The sequence below is a fragment of the Ceratotherium simum genome, chromosome 2 (assembly GCF_057802395.1).
Source record: "Ceratotherium simum simum isolate JZ-2026a chromosome 2, ASM5780239v1, whole genome shotgun sequence".
In the NCBI taxonomy this organism is placed as follows: Eukaryota; Metazoa; Chordata; class Mammalia; order Perissodactyla; family Rhinocerotidae; genus Ceratotherium; species Ceratotherium simum.
This window is the reverse complement of record NC_141901.1, coordinates 3,236,001-3,251,181: the sequence shown is the minus strand read 5'-3', so window position 1 is coordinate 3,251,181 and position 15,181 is coordinate 3,236,001. Positions and strand designations below refer to the sequence as shown.

General features: G+C 49.7%; 1 protein-coding gene across 1 annotated transcript; it reads left to right on the top strand.

The window, feature by feature from the left end:
* The first annotated feature begins 119 nt into the window (after positions 1 to 119).
* FCMR (Fc mu receptor) lies at positions 120 to 14,334 on the top strand. The gene is made up of 8 exons (XM_087437309.1): positions 120 to 286; positions 6,705 to 7,040; positions 7,797 to 7,928; positions 8,895 to 9,117; positions 10,534 to 10,664; positions 10,973 to 11,116; positions 11,432 to 11,598; positions 13,554 to 14,334. Exons 1-8 carry the CDS (start codon positions 250 to 252, stop codon positions 13,728 to 13,730), a joined length of 1,347 nt encoding a protein of 448 aa, XP_087293435.1. The 5' UTR covers positions 120 to 249; the 3' UTR covers positions 13,731 to 14,334.
* The last annotated feature ends 847 nt before the right edge of the window (positions 14,335 to 15,181 follow it).

The following is a 15,181-nucleotide window of genomic DNA, read 5'->3' as shown; positions in this document are numbered from 1 at the left end:
CCCATTCTCACTCAACACAACATGTTTTCTCAATTCCTGACTTCCTCTGTGGTTTGCTGGTATTTTCTTTTTTAGTCTAAGACTAGTTAGCAAACAAGGTGGGTTGTCATTTCCTCATTTTCAAGCCCTGCTCCTCGTGGGGGCCAGAAATCTCTTTTAAGCTCCAGATTGTGAAGGGTTCCTGGTGAGCAGTGGGTCTCTGTCCCCTCTCCGGTGACTCTTGGATGGGACACTGCTTTGGAAGGAGCCATGGACCTCTGGCTTTGGTCACTTTGCTTCCTGCCAGGTAGGTGCTGTGGGGAAATGAGGTTTGAACTGGCCACAGGTAGGGGATGGATTTAGTTGCAAACCAGTCCCTAGGGCAGGACAAGGATGGAGGCAGTGTGGGGTGTTGGAGGCCCCCCTTCACTCCTGCTGGTGCCCCTCTCTCCACTCCAGACACATCCCCTGTTTAGCTCAGGTGTTGATTCCTAAGGGCTGAAGGTGTCACCTCTCCCAGATGTATTAGCCGGTTAATATGGGATCTTAAAGCAAGTGCCTTCAAAGTTCTTTCTTCTTAGCTCTACATTCTCTTTCTTTGGATCTGTTTCACTCCTGATTTTCATCTTTCGACTCTAAATGAAGACTCTCTAATCCATTTGGTAGCCCTAACCCATTTCCCAAGTTTCATATCTCAATTGACAACTTTTTCCTGGGCACCCCCACTTCTATATCCCACCAAGATCTGAAATGCAACATGCCTAACACCTCACTTCAAATTCCTCATTGGTCACCATCCAAACCAGCTACTCTGTCTGTCTGAACTATGTCTGACATCAGCCACAAAATGCCAGAATGGCTTTTTACTACCTCTTCCCATTTATCCCCACCCAGACTTTGACCCAATCAATGGCTAATTCACGTAGTTTCTAGATTCCCATTTACCAGGATGAGAGGTGATAGCAACCCCTACTAGAGAGGTGACAGAGGGAATGGAAAGGAAAAGAACACACAGTCATCTCTTAACTATCTTTTCCACTTCCTCCAACTTGACCTACCTGTAGCCCCAGATTAATCTTCCTAAAGCTTGACTCTAATCATAGGATGGCCCTTCCCAACAAACTTGAATGACTCCCACTGCCTACGGAATTCAATACAAACTCCTCCCTTGTGCCCCCCTTTACACTCTGAGATTGCCACACTCCCCAGCACTTCTATAACCTCCAGCCAAACAGGACTCCTTGAACATGTGCTAGACATTCCTGCCACCATGCCCTTGCACATGCCATTCCTTCTATCAGAACATCCTTCCTCTCACCTCCACCTTTTATGGGTCCCTCAAAGTCCATCTCAACCTCCACCTCCTTGTTGTACACTTTCCAGAGCCCCCCTCTTCTGAATCTCAGTAGTTGATCCCATTCCGCCTTGTATTGTGGCTCAAGGTATGTCTATCTTACTTGGTTATTTAGTCTCTTGGGGGTCAAAATGGGTTTTATGCATACCTGCTTTCTTTGTGACAGCTTGAGTATGGAATAAAGTCAAATGTTTGTTGAATCAAACATTGAAAAGCCCTAAAAGCCCAAGGGAATGGAATTTTAATGAAATGTCAGACTCTGAGAGATACCAGGACATATATGAACACGGTAGATGGTTAACTCAACTTAAGCCTGAGAGGGAAGATGGGTTAGGTGGGAGTAGAAGATCTCTAGGAGTGAAGGGAACTTCACTTGTACCACTGCAGTCTGTTCTGTGCAATACCACCATTCTAACTGGGCCAGAGAGGTCCCTGCTCTGGGCCCAGTCTTTCTCCATTTGTGCCATCGCCACAGGATGAAGAGTCCACAGGCACAAGGGGCTGTGCCCACCCCAAGCCCACACCCTCACTCCCTCTTCCAGACCTCAAATTCCCTGTCCAAATGACTCTGGGCCCCCTTTCAATGATTCTGTGAGCCTCTATCCTGGCTCTTCTATCCTAAGGTGACCCCGTGGCCCATGAAAGGGTGGCCACAGGTGGCTGTTAGAGAAGGGGATGGATGGAGCTTGTACATGCAGGCTGGGTAATCCACCATATATATACCAGGAAGCTTGTGGTATGGGTAGGAGCCAGGGGTAAGAAGAAAAAAGGAAGATAGACTGGAGGCTGGGGGCTGGAAGCTTGGGGCCATTTTTCCCTGCATAACCATGTTTTAGTGAACATCCAACGAGTGTGTGAATTTGTCAAGATGGGGGATAGAACCTGCTTCATTCAACAGTTTATTAGCTTGATTTATAACTTTAAAATATTCAGACACCTGATATTTGGGGCTTTATTTGTATTCTTGCCCCAGGTCCGGCAAATGTTGGGGTGATTGGGGTCCCCAGAGCCCCGTATATGAGGCACAAGCCATAGACCACATTGCCTGGGGCCCTTAGTGGAATTCTGTAATAAAGCAAGGCAGTATCACACGGTGTAGACTCGCAAACCTTTTTTACCCTGAGCCATAACAATAATAATACATACACTTGATGTTGTGATCTGCTACACACACACACACCCCCCTAAAATTTTTCCTTGATTCTTTAATATGGGCATGAGTTCTGGGCTTCAGTAGTTGGAGGGATGTTGGTGCTATTTTCTGAGATGGGAAGAGCTTGTGAAGGAACAGGTTTTGGAAGAGAAATCAAGAGTTCTTTTTTTTGTGTGTGCCACTGTAAGTTTTAAATACATCTTAGATATTCAAGTGGAGTCCCCAAGTGAAGATATCACAAAGGCAGTCTGGAGCTCAGAGGTAAAGATAAGACTGGAGATACAGGTTTTGGTGAAAACTATACAGAGTTGACATTAAAAGCTGTGATAGTAAATGAGCTATTGCGGGAGAGAGAGAGGAAGGACAGGGAAAAGAACAGGCCCAGTACCATGCCCTGGGGTAGCCCAGCATTGAGAGGGGGGTAGAGAAGAAGTAAGTATGGAGGTTGGAAAGGAACAGCCATTGAGAGTGTGGTGTCAGGGAAGCCCTGAGAAGAAAGTGTTTCAAGGCGAGAGGACTCAATTCATCAGATGCTGCTGAGAGGGCAAGTAAAGTGAAGACAAAGAAGTGACCATCAAACGTGGCAACAAGGAGAATTTTGGTGACCTTGACCAGGGCTTGACCAGTTTCAGTGGAATGTTGGAGGCAAAATTCTGACAGGTTGTAGGTGGAAGAGGACCGGGTGGTGTGCAAGTGGATTCAGTGATTTTGATGACTTGTTTGAGAAAGAGAACAGAAGAGGGTGACAGCTGAAGGGGAAGCAGAAGGTCCACCAAGGAGTTTTTCAACACAGGCAAGAACAGAGCATATATGCGAGCCCTAGTGACGCTGGGAGGAAGGAAAGCAATGAGGCAGGGAGAGAAAAGGGATCATTGCAGAAGAGAGTTCTAAAGAAGCCAGCAGGATGAACTCTGGACACAGGTGAAGGACTGGCTTTTGAGAGGAGAGGGGCATTCCATTCACTGCGACAGGACAAAGGGCAGACAGCAGGCCTGGACACATGTGGGTTAGTGCATGCCGAAGTGGGAAGTCGAGTAGGACGTTTCTCATCCTTTTTTAAAAATCCATGCTCCCTCTGATAAACATAAAAATCTCAGGCCAGCTCCCTTCCTCCAGAGATTCTGCTGTGACTTGAGTTGATAGGGTCCACATTACCACTCCCACCCTGAAAACCCCTGCTACCCAGAGTCCAAAGTCTATCTCCAGAGCGCCAGCCAAGGGCCTGTGGATCTTTACCGTATTTTGCATTATGGAAATTATACGGTGCTTTTTTTCCTGCTCCAAACGTTTATTTATATCCAATTAAATATCAAGAGTGACTTTTTAAACCATATATCCCTCTCCCCTACCATAACCACTGAAAACCAAGTCACCAATTTAGAGATTAATGTCACTTGCTTAGCAGCCTCTCTAAAACATCAATATTAAACGGGTCGGTTCCTTTAGACACCTTCTCCCACCCCTCCCTTTCTTCCCCAGAATCATTTGGAAATGTAGTTTTATAGCCCAGGATTGCAAACATTCAAGGGCACCTGGGATGCTTATTTAAAAATGCAGATTCATAGGCCACACCCTGGACAGATGTGATCCCCATGCCTAAGGGTAGGACTAGGTCAGCTGCATCCTAGCAAGTTCTCCCCACATAAGTCTTATGCACAATGTACATGAGTTCTAAACCAGGAGGTTAGATCCATCTTTTCTTTGTTTGGGAAATCTGCTTTTCTAAGCTTAGGGTGTAGGTTAGAAGCTACTATGAACTGCAAGGAGAGCTGGGGTCTGGTCATTTTCACCTCGCCAACCAGTGCCTCCCTGAGACCAGAGTTCAGTGTACACGGCTGCTTTCTTGTGCTTCATCTGTCCAGCATTTGCACAATGAAGATCTTGGTCAGCTCAAGCTGCTGTAACAAAATACCAGAGACTGCATGGCTTAAACAACAGATATTTATTTCTCTCGGTTCTGGAAACTAGAAGTCCAAGATCAAGGGCTGGAAGATATGGTTCTGGGTGAGGGCCCTCTTCCTGGCTTGCAGACAGCTGCCATCTCTCTGTGCGCTCACATGGCCTCTTCTTGTGTGCATGGAGAGAATAAAGACACTAATCCCATTAGGAGGGCCCCACCCTCATGACCTCATCTAATGCTAAGTACCTTCTAAAGGCCCCACCTCCTAATATCATCACATTGGGGGGTAGGGCTTCAACACATGAATTTGGGGATGGATGCAAACATGCAGTCCATAACAGAGGATCTAGGCAAGCCAGGGGTTTACCAGAAGCTCATCCCTGAGAAGAGTGAGGCAGCTGGAGGTGTCTACATGGGTGACGACCACCCTCTGCTGTCTTGCCCCTGCCCATTTTACAGCATCTTGCTCTTGGGAAAGCAGCATTCACACCTCTTTCTGGCTGGGTTGGTCCAAAAATGTTCACATGTTCACTCTCAGGTGCCAGGCTTTACATACAGGTGTGGGCCATCTGGACACACAGGCGATTCCCTGCCCTTTGACTGGGTCTTTGTCTTTGAATGGGTCACCCTTCCATCGCCTCATTCCAGTCATGAGGCTTCCTCACACGGCTGTCTCCCACGGATTTAAAGCAGTGCTGGGCTAGTCAAGTGACGGTTTCCCTGTCAGAGCTTACATGCCCGGCTGGACCCTGCTTCCCCACCAGGTCAACACCAGCTACATTTTCAGTCTTCACTCGCTTCTGTAAGTGCGGTCCCTCCCTAACCTCCTCTCCCCTCCCATAGCTGTCTCTGCCTTTACTGTCTTCCATGTTCTTCCCTCTCCCCAGAACGTCCTCCTCAGGTCTCTCTGGTCATCCAGAGACCTCAACCTTCTTTTCTTGACTCTCCTTGTTTTGCTCAACTCCTTGGAGCTATTCTTAATGTGTGTTCTGGGGATGAATTTCAGGAAGTTTGTGAATTTCTCTACACCCCATAAACATGCCATGTTCTCGCTCATATGCCAGCCTGTATGGAGGCTGTTCTCACTGTCTGGAAAGGTCTCTCCTCCTCCACCCAAGTGCCCCAGCCCTACCCCAACACACACACACTTCACCCTATGCACCCTTTCCCAGAAGGATGCAGACACTTACTGGGACCTGCTCAGCTGACAGGTAGCCATACTCGGCCTTGCCCTGTTCTCCAGCTGGCTCACCATGTTAGACCTGCCTTCTCTCAGCCAAAGCATAAGCTTTTTGATGTCAGGGACTCATGAGCCACATTTTTCTTCGTCCCTGCTCCACACCCTGCCCCCCAGCACACGTACAGTGTGCACACCCCACGCACACATGCACATACGCTCATGTACACCCTTGCTTTCCCTCTATGTCCCTACTTCAGTGAAGACAATCATCCTTCTCTCAGCCACCTTCCACACCTGGTCCTTCAGGTCACAAGACATCACTAGACATCACTTCTTCCAGAAAGCCCTCCTCAAACTCCACCATCCCTCTTCAACATCCTGGATCAGGTGCCCTGCTTGCTGCTTCCCAGGAACCCTGTCCATCTCTGCCATGGGATTTATTACACTGTGCTGGAGTGGCTGTCCGTCTGTATCACCCTCTGGGAGGGGAGGGATGTCAGCTATCTTACTGCCACATGAAAGGCAATCAATAAACACTTGAATGATTTAACAAATAGAACCTGGGGTGAATGGTTATTTTGGCTGAATGGATCTGAGCAAAACAAAGCTAGACAGGAAAACCTGTTGCAGCAAAATTGCGCCATGTCTCCCAACACCACGCTGAAGTCACTTGGGGGTTAGGTGCTGTTTGGGGTCACCATGGCATATTATCTCTCCTTGGACTGGGATAGCAGTTTTGACTATATTTTCAGGGATTTGGTGTCTGGGTCCTTATGGGTTTGGGTTTGGTGATGAGGCTGAGGATTATGTTAAGGCGTGGGCTGGGGAGAGGTCTGGCTGAGACTCGAGCTTGGGCATAGGGCTGGGGAGTGACGTAGAGCTGGCCTGAGGATATGAGTAGGGTTGGGGGTGGGAAGAGTCTGAGGATGAGGCTAGGGCTAGAGATCAGGGTAGGGCTGAGGTTAAGGTCTGGCTGAGGCCTGGGCTGATGATGGGCGTGTGGCTGGATCTAGGGATGAGCGTGAGGCCACGCTGGGGCCTGGGTTGGAAATAGGGTTGGAGTTGGGATGTGGCTGGGGATGGGGCTTCCTCCACATTAGTGGGCATTCCTCTACAGCATTCCTCCCTCTCCCTGCAGTATTTGGGGCTCAGAAGATCCTCCCAGAAGTCAAGCTGGAGGGAATGCTGGGTGGATCCGTTACCATCGAGTGCCCACTTCCTGTGATGCACGTGAGGTTATATCTGTGCCGGGAGATGGCTGGATCTGGAGTATGTGCCACCGTGGTGTCCAACAGTAACTTTGTCAAGGAGGAATACAAGCACCGAGTCACGCTGACGCCATATCCAGACAGGAATCTGTTCCTAGTGGAGGTGACAGAGCTGGCCAGGAGTGACAGCGGAGTCTATGCCTGTGGGGCGGGCAAGAACACAGACCGGGGCAAGACTCAGCAAGTCACCCTGAATGTCCACAGTGGTAGGTGCCCCACCTGATGGAGATGCCCACCCAGAAAACATCTCCACTCAGGAAGGCTGGAGCAACCCCCTAACTGTAGCAGTCCCCCAGACTCTTATGCTATTGCCATATTAGCTAGTCCAATAACGATTGGGATTTGTATAGTTGAAACCTAATAGAGTCAATTAGCTTCAGGGTCCACAGAATTTTCTATCCAAACTGGATAAAAGGAACAAGATAAGTGCTCTCCTTGTGTTGTATTGTACCCATCCTACGTGGGGCGTGGAGGGGAGTGGGGTTGAGATTGAGGAGAGGCTCTGAGACTGGAGGAAATTGGAAGAAAAGGACATAATTGTCCTATATAATTGTCCCATGAGAAATATCAGGGATAAATATAAAGGAAAGATAGTCGTTTTTCAGGCCACATTTGTAGGCCAAACTTGCGACTTTACGATCTGATCCTTTCCTTGTTTCTCCTGAATACTGCCTTCCTCCTTTTCCCCACTGACTTCCTCACAGGTGAGCAGCACTAATCCAACAACCTAGACTCCCAGGGGCCTCTGACGGTTTTGCAGGGAGTGTTGACCGGGGAGGGCAGAAGAGCAGTTCTTTCAGGGAAGCCCCCAGCCTGCTTCTTTCTCTGCCCCTCTTGGCAGACCCCCCCCCCCCACTGCCATCCACCCTGGCTGAGTCAGCTTCAGCTTATACCAACAGTCCCTCCCCCAGGCCCCAGCTTCCTCCTAGAGCCCACCAATGTATTCCTCTTGCCTCCAATAGAGTACAAGCTCCTCTGGGAAGAGGAGCCGATGCCTGAGTCTCCACCATGGCTTCAGAGACTTCTAAACATGCAGATACCTCCTTGGTTCCAGATGCCTGCACATGCCAGTTCTTTCGAGTTCATATCCAAAGGTCAGTTCACCCCAGCTAGGGTAGGAGAGGTGGGAGAGATGCTGAGGCATTGTGAAAATGGAGGAGAGGGTATACGTTCAGTTCATAGGGTGGTTGCCAGAGCAGAGATGAGTCTCAGATGTGTATTTCCTTGCCTGTGGAGAGGGTACCTCCCTGAGATCTGCCTTCTCTGTCCTTCAAACCCATCCTACAGCCTGGACACTCAGCACTAGTTGCAGAACATACACATCACCACCTGGTGGCACCACAAGTAAGGAAGTTTTGCTCCATTCACAAAATCGAGCTCTTTTATGAATGACTGAGGAAACAAGACTGGGCAGACTTTTCCCAGCCAGAAATCGTCATGTCTCCTGCTCCGCGTAGGGCTGTCTTCCACTTGCTGGCAAACAGTGACTTTAACAACTCTATTTTGCAATAAAAAGATTAATGATAATTATATTAATAATACCTTTACATTTTCCTGTCTTAAATACATTTTAACATGCAATATTTCCGACATATGCTCACATCCATCCTGTGAGGTAGATACATTAATTGAGCATTTTCACACTAAAGGACCCTGCTGGGTGCCAAGAGAGACAGTGTAACTGAGCTCATCACATACCCAAGGCTGTGGCTGACAGCTGTAGGATGGGCAAGAAAAGACAAGCACACAACTACAGCACAAGGCAGAGTGGCAAGTGAACCATAAACAAAGCTTTCTCCATGCTCAGAGAAGGGCAACATTCTTCTGCCTGGCAAGTTAGGGAAGGCTTTCTGGAGGAAATGGTGTTTGAAGGAAATATAGATAGAATTTACTAGGTGCAGATGGTGTGCTAAGAAGGCATTTCAGGCCATGAGGACTGCAAGAACAAAGGTAGTCTAGGTAAAAGGGAAGAGTGTGTTCAGGAAAGAAATGGAGACCCAATCCTGCTGGAGACTAGAGTGTGTATATGGGAGGTGACTTTTTCCTGCTGTCTCCTGCAGTAACCACACCAGCTCAAAGAACGGAGGCCCCTCCAGCACACCACCCCTCTCCAACCACTCCAATCACCCACCGTCCTCGAGTTTCCAGAGCATCTTCAGTAGCAGCTGCCAAGCCCACAACCCTCCTGCTATCCACCACAGCCTCAAAGACCTCAGTTCAGGAGGGGCTGCTCAGGCCCCAGACAGCCAGCTACAACCACCACAATAGGCTTCATAGGCAGAGGTAAGAAGCCTCTACCATCCAGGATGGGCTAGAAACCAGGCAAAGTAGTCTAGAGTTAGGAGATCCACTGAAATCTTCTTGAAATGTCTACCAGTTGAGACCCCTCTTGGCTTTGCCTCTAGAAGGCCACTTTGAAATATACTACCTATGTATATGGCACTCATTAGTGCCACTAACAAGAATAACACTTGTCAATGCCCTAGCAGGAGATCCTGTAGAAGTGAGACCAAATCTTTCAGTCACTCAGTATTTATTCAGATCTGTTTTGATGGGGAAGAACTAAGTGAGAATAAAATTAGCTACTAGTAAAATTACTTTCATGTGTTTCCTTTTACTATTTCAGCGTGGCTACCAGGAAATTTAAAATTATATAGGTGGCTCACATTACATTCTATTGGACAGCACCAGTCTAAAGGCTGGAGTGCAACCCAGGAAACTGCTGCAATGGACCACTAGGGGGCAGCATTAGAGCAGAATCCAAAGAAAACCTATAATAACTGGAATTACTTTTACTTAAGCAAAAACAATCACGCTAGTGAAGAAACGGACCTCCAACATCATCTGGGTTTTATACATGAGGAAACTGAGGGCATGAGAGCTAAGTGGTTTCAAATAGAACCAGGACTCCTGACTAGTAGTTTAGAAAATTACACCGGCCTACCAGTGGAGAATTCAAGTCAATTCAACCCACATTTTCCTAGTGTTTACTATGTGCGGGGCATTGTGCCATGTCCTAAAAATGTAAAATGAAAACATGCAATATCTGGATCTTACTAACTAATGCAAGTCTGACTCTGATAAGGGTTGTAACGGGTATGAACACAAGAACTGGGGACGCAGAGAAAAAAATGATTCTGGTTTACCATGACTGGGGAAGAAAAGAGGACTTACCACCTTTTTTCAGGAAAGTAAGATTTCAATACGTAGAGAAAATGGAGGGAAGACTTCAAGGGAGAGGGAGCACCGTGAGAAAAAAATCCTCTTTTCCACAGTTATTAGGAGCGAATTCATTTAATATTTGCAATAATATTGTGAGGAGACTGAAGTACAGAAAGTTGGAAGGGGAACCGACATTTATCGACCGCTGCTTAAGGCCGGGTGCCTTAAGTTCTTTATATCCACTATTTTGTTTTATCCTTTAACACTTCTCTGCAACGGGTTTTACTATACCATTTACCAGGAAATAAGCCTCAGAGAAGTTAGGAGACTGGTTCATGACTGCACAGCCAGTAAAAAGCTGAACCTGAATTTGAATGCAGGTTTCCTGACTCCAGAGACAAGGCTCTTTTGGGGAAGGGACAAGAATTCTGTTAACAAAGGGACAAACTTGTGAGCCATCTCCAAAAAAGTTGGCCGCCGTAAACCTCCCTCCCTTACTGACCTCTTCCTTCTCTCTGCCTCTCCTTCCCTCCCCAGAGGCTTCAACCACGGACCGGTGTCTGGGACGGAAGAGCAAGGATTTCACATCCTGATCCCCACCATCCTGGGCCTCATCCTGCTGGCGCTTCTGGGGCTGGTGGTGAAAAGGGTCATTCAAAGGAGGAGAGGTCAGAGCGGCTCGGGGCTCGGTTAGAGGACACTCAGGGGCTTTAGACGAGCGGCCTGGGGTATGGGGAACGAGGGGTGGGGGTCAGTGGTCTGGAAATGGGGACGAGGAGGAGAGCGGCCAGGGCCCTCTGGTCTTCAGCGAAGGGCAAGGCTGTGCCCCATACATTCTGGCCATCTACACGTCAGGCATTGCCGAGCACGGGGGACGGAGGCTGCCTTTAGTTTCCGAAGACCCGAGGGCGGCGAGGGGGTGGCCATGGACCTCTGACGCCATTTTCCTCTCTTTCCCTGGGGCTTCGGCGAGAAGCTCTCTCCAGGGGGGTCCGCCGACTGGCCGTGAGGATGCGCGCCCTGGAGGCCTCGCACTGGCCCCGCGTGTCGCAGCGGCCGCGCTCCCAAAACAACATCTACAGCGCCTGCCCGCGGCGCGCTTGGGGGGCCAACGCGGCGGGTGAGCTGGAAGGGATAAGCGGGGCGTGGGGGGGTGGTGAGCGGGGGGAGGCTGGGCTACGGGGTGCGGGGGGGGCGGTGAGCAGGGGGAGGCTGGGCTAAGGGGTGCGGGGAGCGGTGAGCGTGGCGGGGGAGGGGATGGGGGGGCGAGCTGGAGCCGCAGACCCGGCCCGAGCGCCTCGGGTGCGTCCCGCGCGCGGCGCCTCCAGGACCGCCAGCTCCGCAGCGCCCGCCCCTCCTCCCAGGGCTGCGGCAGGGCTGGGGGCGGGGCTGGACCTCGGCCCCGCCCTCACCGCGGCCTGCCCGCTCCCTTTAGGTGAGGGCGGGGCGCGTCTCCCCGGCCCCGGAGCGTCGGCGCGCCCCGCCCCCGATTGGCAGGCGCGGCCCAGACCGGGCGTGGCCCGGGCGCAGTTACCCGAGCTGCCGCTGAGCTCGACGGCGCCGGCTTTCACAGCAGCTGCTGGACCACGAGTCGGGACCAAGGTGTGTTGGTTTCCTCCTTTGGTGGTTTCAGGAGAGTGACTACCCAACGGCCGTGGCAGACTTAGTTATCTGGCTTGTAGCCAAGCGTTTCTCATGGGATAAATGCGTGCCTAGCAGAGGATAAAAGATGCTAACTCTACAAATACGCGTGAAGGGCTTTCCTGTGGAAGAGATTCGATTTCTAGAAGGCCTTAACGGGGTAGAAGCTACCCAGCTTCACTTTACTCTGAGGGAGAACTTTCTAGTAAACTCTAAGATGAGAAGAGGTAGTTTACCCATCACTGGAGGCAGTTAAGCCTGGCCTAGAGGATGACTTAGCAGACGTCAAGATGTAGATAGGATTCAACACTTGGGTGAGGAGGATGCCTCCTGAAATCTAGGAAGGACATAGGGAACTCCTGTTTCGATCGATGGCCATCGGCAGATGGGTGAAAAGCCTTTAAACTGTCCATTCATCTTTCTTTTCCCAAATTAAGAGAAAACATTTTTATTCTCTATGGTAGCCAACAGTAGCTAAAACACTATTACCTCAAGAACCAGGAAAAACTGTGTGGCAAATGTCCCTGTTTTAATTATGGTCTAGATTAAGCTAATACAGCAAACCCTAAACCACAGGGCTCACAAGATGGAAGCCTGTTTTCCTCCCTAGTAGAGGCAGAGAGCCAGGAAGAGGTGGCGTGAGCCACCAGGTCATCCAGGGACTCCAGTGCCTTCTGTCTGGTTGCTCCACCATCCCCTGGAGTCTTGCCTGGTCCACGGTCCATGCTCAATCACCAACACCATGTCCACATTCTGGCCCACAGGAAGGAGAAAGAGAAAGCTGCTTCTTTAAGACCTGACCCTGAAGTTTCACACATCACTTCCACTCACATCCCATTGGCCATAACTTAGTCATGTGGCCACACCTACCCTCAGGGACACTGGGAAATGCAGTCCTTGGCTGGGCAATTGTGTCCCTTGCTACAAAGGGGAGAGCGATGCCCAGCAGCAAGTAACAGCTCTGCCACAGTCACCTCCAGCTTCTTGAGGGTGCCCTTACCCAACATTGCCAGAGAAGCTTCACAGTAGCTTAGGTAGGTCCAGCAGGACCCATCTACTCTACCCTTACACGGCCCCTTTTCTTTTGAGCTACCCTGTGACCACACATACCGCCGACTGGGCCTGTACCTTGCTCAGATCTTACCACCTCCCTGCTTGAAACTCTCATTCCTGCTATTAGGGACAAAAATCTTGATGGAACAAGTTTACAACAAAGTGCCTATGATTAATGACTGAATATTTTAGCCTTCACAGGGAATATCTTAATTTTTTAAGCCAAATAAATTAGTCTCAAATGATGAGCTGTAACAGGCGGTAAGAGATGTATTTTTGAAGCAAGCTGCCACTCATTTCCTTTCTGGTAAAATACAAAAAGTAACATTCCTTTCCATGAGCACTTACTGAGTGCCTACTGTGTTCAGGGGACTGGACTTCCAGTTCTCAGCACTTGTGTTTAAATACGTGACTCTCCCTACCGCAGCCTTCTTGGGTATGTGTTACAATAATTGTGCCCTGTCGGGGTCATGGTACAGCCCTGTCCTCTGAGAACGGACCCCTCCTGAAGGTGGATGATCCTGAAGTTTCTGGGGAAGAGGAGCACCACTGGCCCATGTGGCCTGCCACCTTCCTCCCCTTCACCACCCAGTCCCTTCTTGGAATGCACTGTGCCACGTCACGACTTCCCCGAGCCCTTACAGAGGTTCGGGGCATGACTTGCCCTGCTTCGGAATAACTCCCTAAGAAGATGCATATTTATGCTGCAAGTCACGTCTAATCCCAGAGGGGAAACTCTGGCAGCTGAGTCTCCTTCAGACCTGTGCTTAGCCACGTGATCTTAGCCTGAGCCCCATTTAAGGCACTTTCTGCCCACATTAGATCTAAGTGTTTTCCAGTGATGCATCTTTGGTTGTTCCCAGGTGTCTGAAGCTCCCTGGCCCTATGCCCCATCTCTGAAGACCAGCTGTGAATATGTGAGCTTCTACCACCAGCCTGCTGCCACGATGGAGGACACTGGTTCAGATGACTACGTCAACATTCCCTGCCTGACTCACCTCTCCAGCTGTCCCCCTGGGCCCAAACCTTGGTGCCAATGAGTCTTGTCTGTCTGCTGGTTTCCAAAACCTGCTCCATCTGTTTTTGGAGCCCTCATTACTCCCACATCCCCACCTCAAGTCTCGTGCTTGTCTGACTGCCCTGAGCATAGCCTTCTTGGGTGGATATTACAATAATTGTGCTGTGTTGGGGTCATGGCACAGTCCCTGCAGCTCTTCTTGCACACCTCTGCAGCCCCCTGTGGTTTTTGGGTGGGCTCTGGGCATGCAGAGCATTTGTCCCGATGCCTCCTGCTTCCTCTCCAAGCTGTGTAACAGGCTGTGGGGTTTTCAGAGTGTCTTTGATCACAGGGTCTTTGCTGCCCAGGCTCTGGACCGTGTGGCTTGACCTTGGGCTGGAGCATAGGCATAGCTGTTGATTCTGGAACCCTTCCCGGGCTTGGGCTTCACTCCAGTAGAGGGCCCCTGGACTTCATCGTGAGGACATGCCTCAGCCCCTGAGCTGGGAAGGGGCCTGGTAAATGCCCCTGGCAATGTCTTTGCCCTCATCTTAAGGCTGGCACTTACTAGTGAGCTTCTACTCATCTTGAGTCCTATGCTAAGAGCAATTAATTTTGATGTGATGAAGAGTTCTAAATTTTCGGAACCATACTTGTTAGTGTTATGTGTGTATATATCCCTAAATCCTCTTTACTCTCTCTCCATCCCTTGATGCTCATAAGTACCCCAACCCCAGCATTTCTCATCTTTTAGAAATAGAATTGTTTTTGTCATCTCTTTATCCTTTTTCCATAGCCTAGTGCTGATATTTGTGCACTCATCTTAACATTGGTCTATTTTAGCCATCCAGAACCATTACATCTCCCTGCTTTCTGAAAGGCGCCTCGTCTCTTTGCCAGTTCCAGGTCATGTATAGCAAGGTGGGGAAGGACAGTGGTGTGGGATTCCTGAAGGCCGGGGCCTCTGCAATAGCACTTATGTCGTGGAGGAAGAGCTGTCCCACCTCCTGCGTATACTCTTTGTCTTAAGTTTCCTGAGCAAGGGCATAGCAGACATTCTGTCTTTGGCTTGAAGTCAACCCCAGAGCTCATCCAGAGCTTGAGATTAGAGAATGCCCAGTCTTGCTGTGAGGAAGAAGGCCTTTTCCAAACACCCAACTCAGCCTCACTGGGCATTTGTCCAGAAATAGAAAGGGAAGTCTTCCAGACTTGAGTTCCCTGCCTTTTATTAGGAGGGAACGTCATCACAGATTGGACAGTACACCCAGGTACGATGACCCCATCAGCAACATCAGGCTGACGCTGGCACCTCTCAGGCAGCAGATAAGGGAAGAATGAGTAGGCTAAGGAAGGAGGGCACCAAGGGGAAGGGATGGTAGGAGTGGAGTAGGGAGTGCGGGCAAGAAACGAAGTGTTTAGTGAGAGCCTGCTTCGTGCTGGGCACTTTGCCCACAATACATCTTTTATCGTTTATGTTTCAAATGGGTGCCCCTG

What these genes read in the sequence shown, in the direction of transcription:
- FCMR (XM_087437309.1), top strand. Translation starts at nt 250, where the DNA reads ATGGACCTCTGGCTTTGGTCACTTTGCTTCCTGCCAG. An exon ending in CACCCTGAATGTCCACAGTG is followed by an intron (nt 7,041 to 7,796) that starts GTAGGTGCCCCA and finishes TGCCTCCAATAG; the next exon opens with AGTACAAGCTCCTCTGGGAA. An exon ending in TTTCGAGTTCATATCCAAAG is followed by an intron (nt 7,929 to 8,894) that starts GTCAGTTCACCC and finishes TGTCTCCTGCAG; the next exon opens with TAACCACACCAGCTCAAAGA.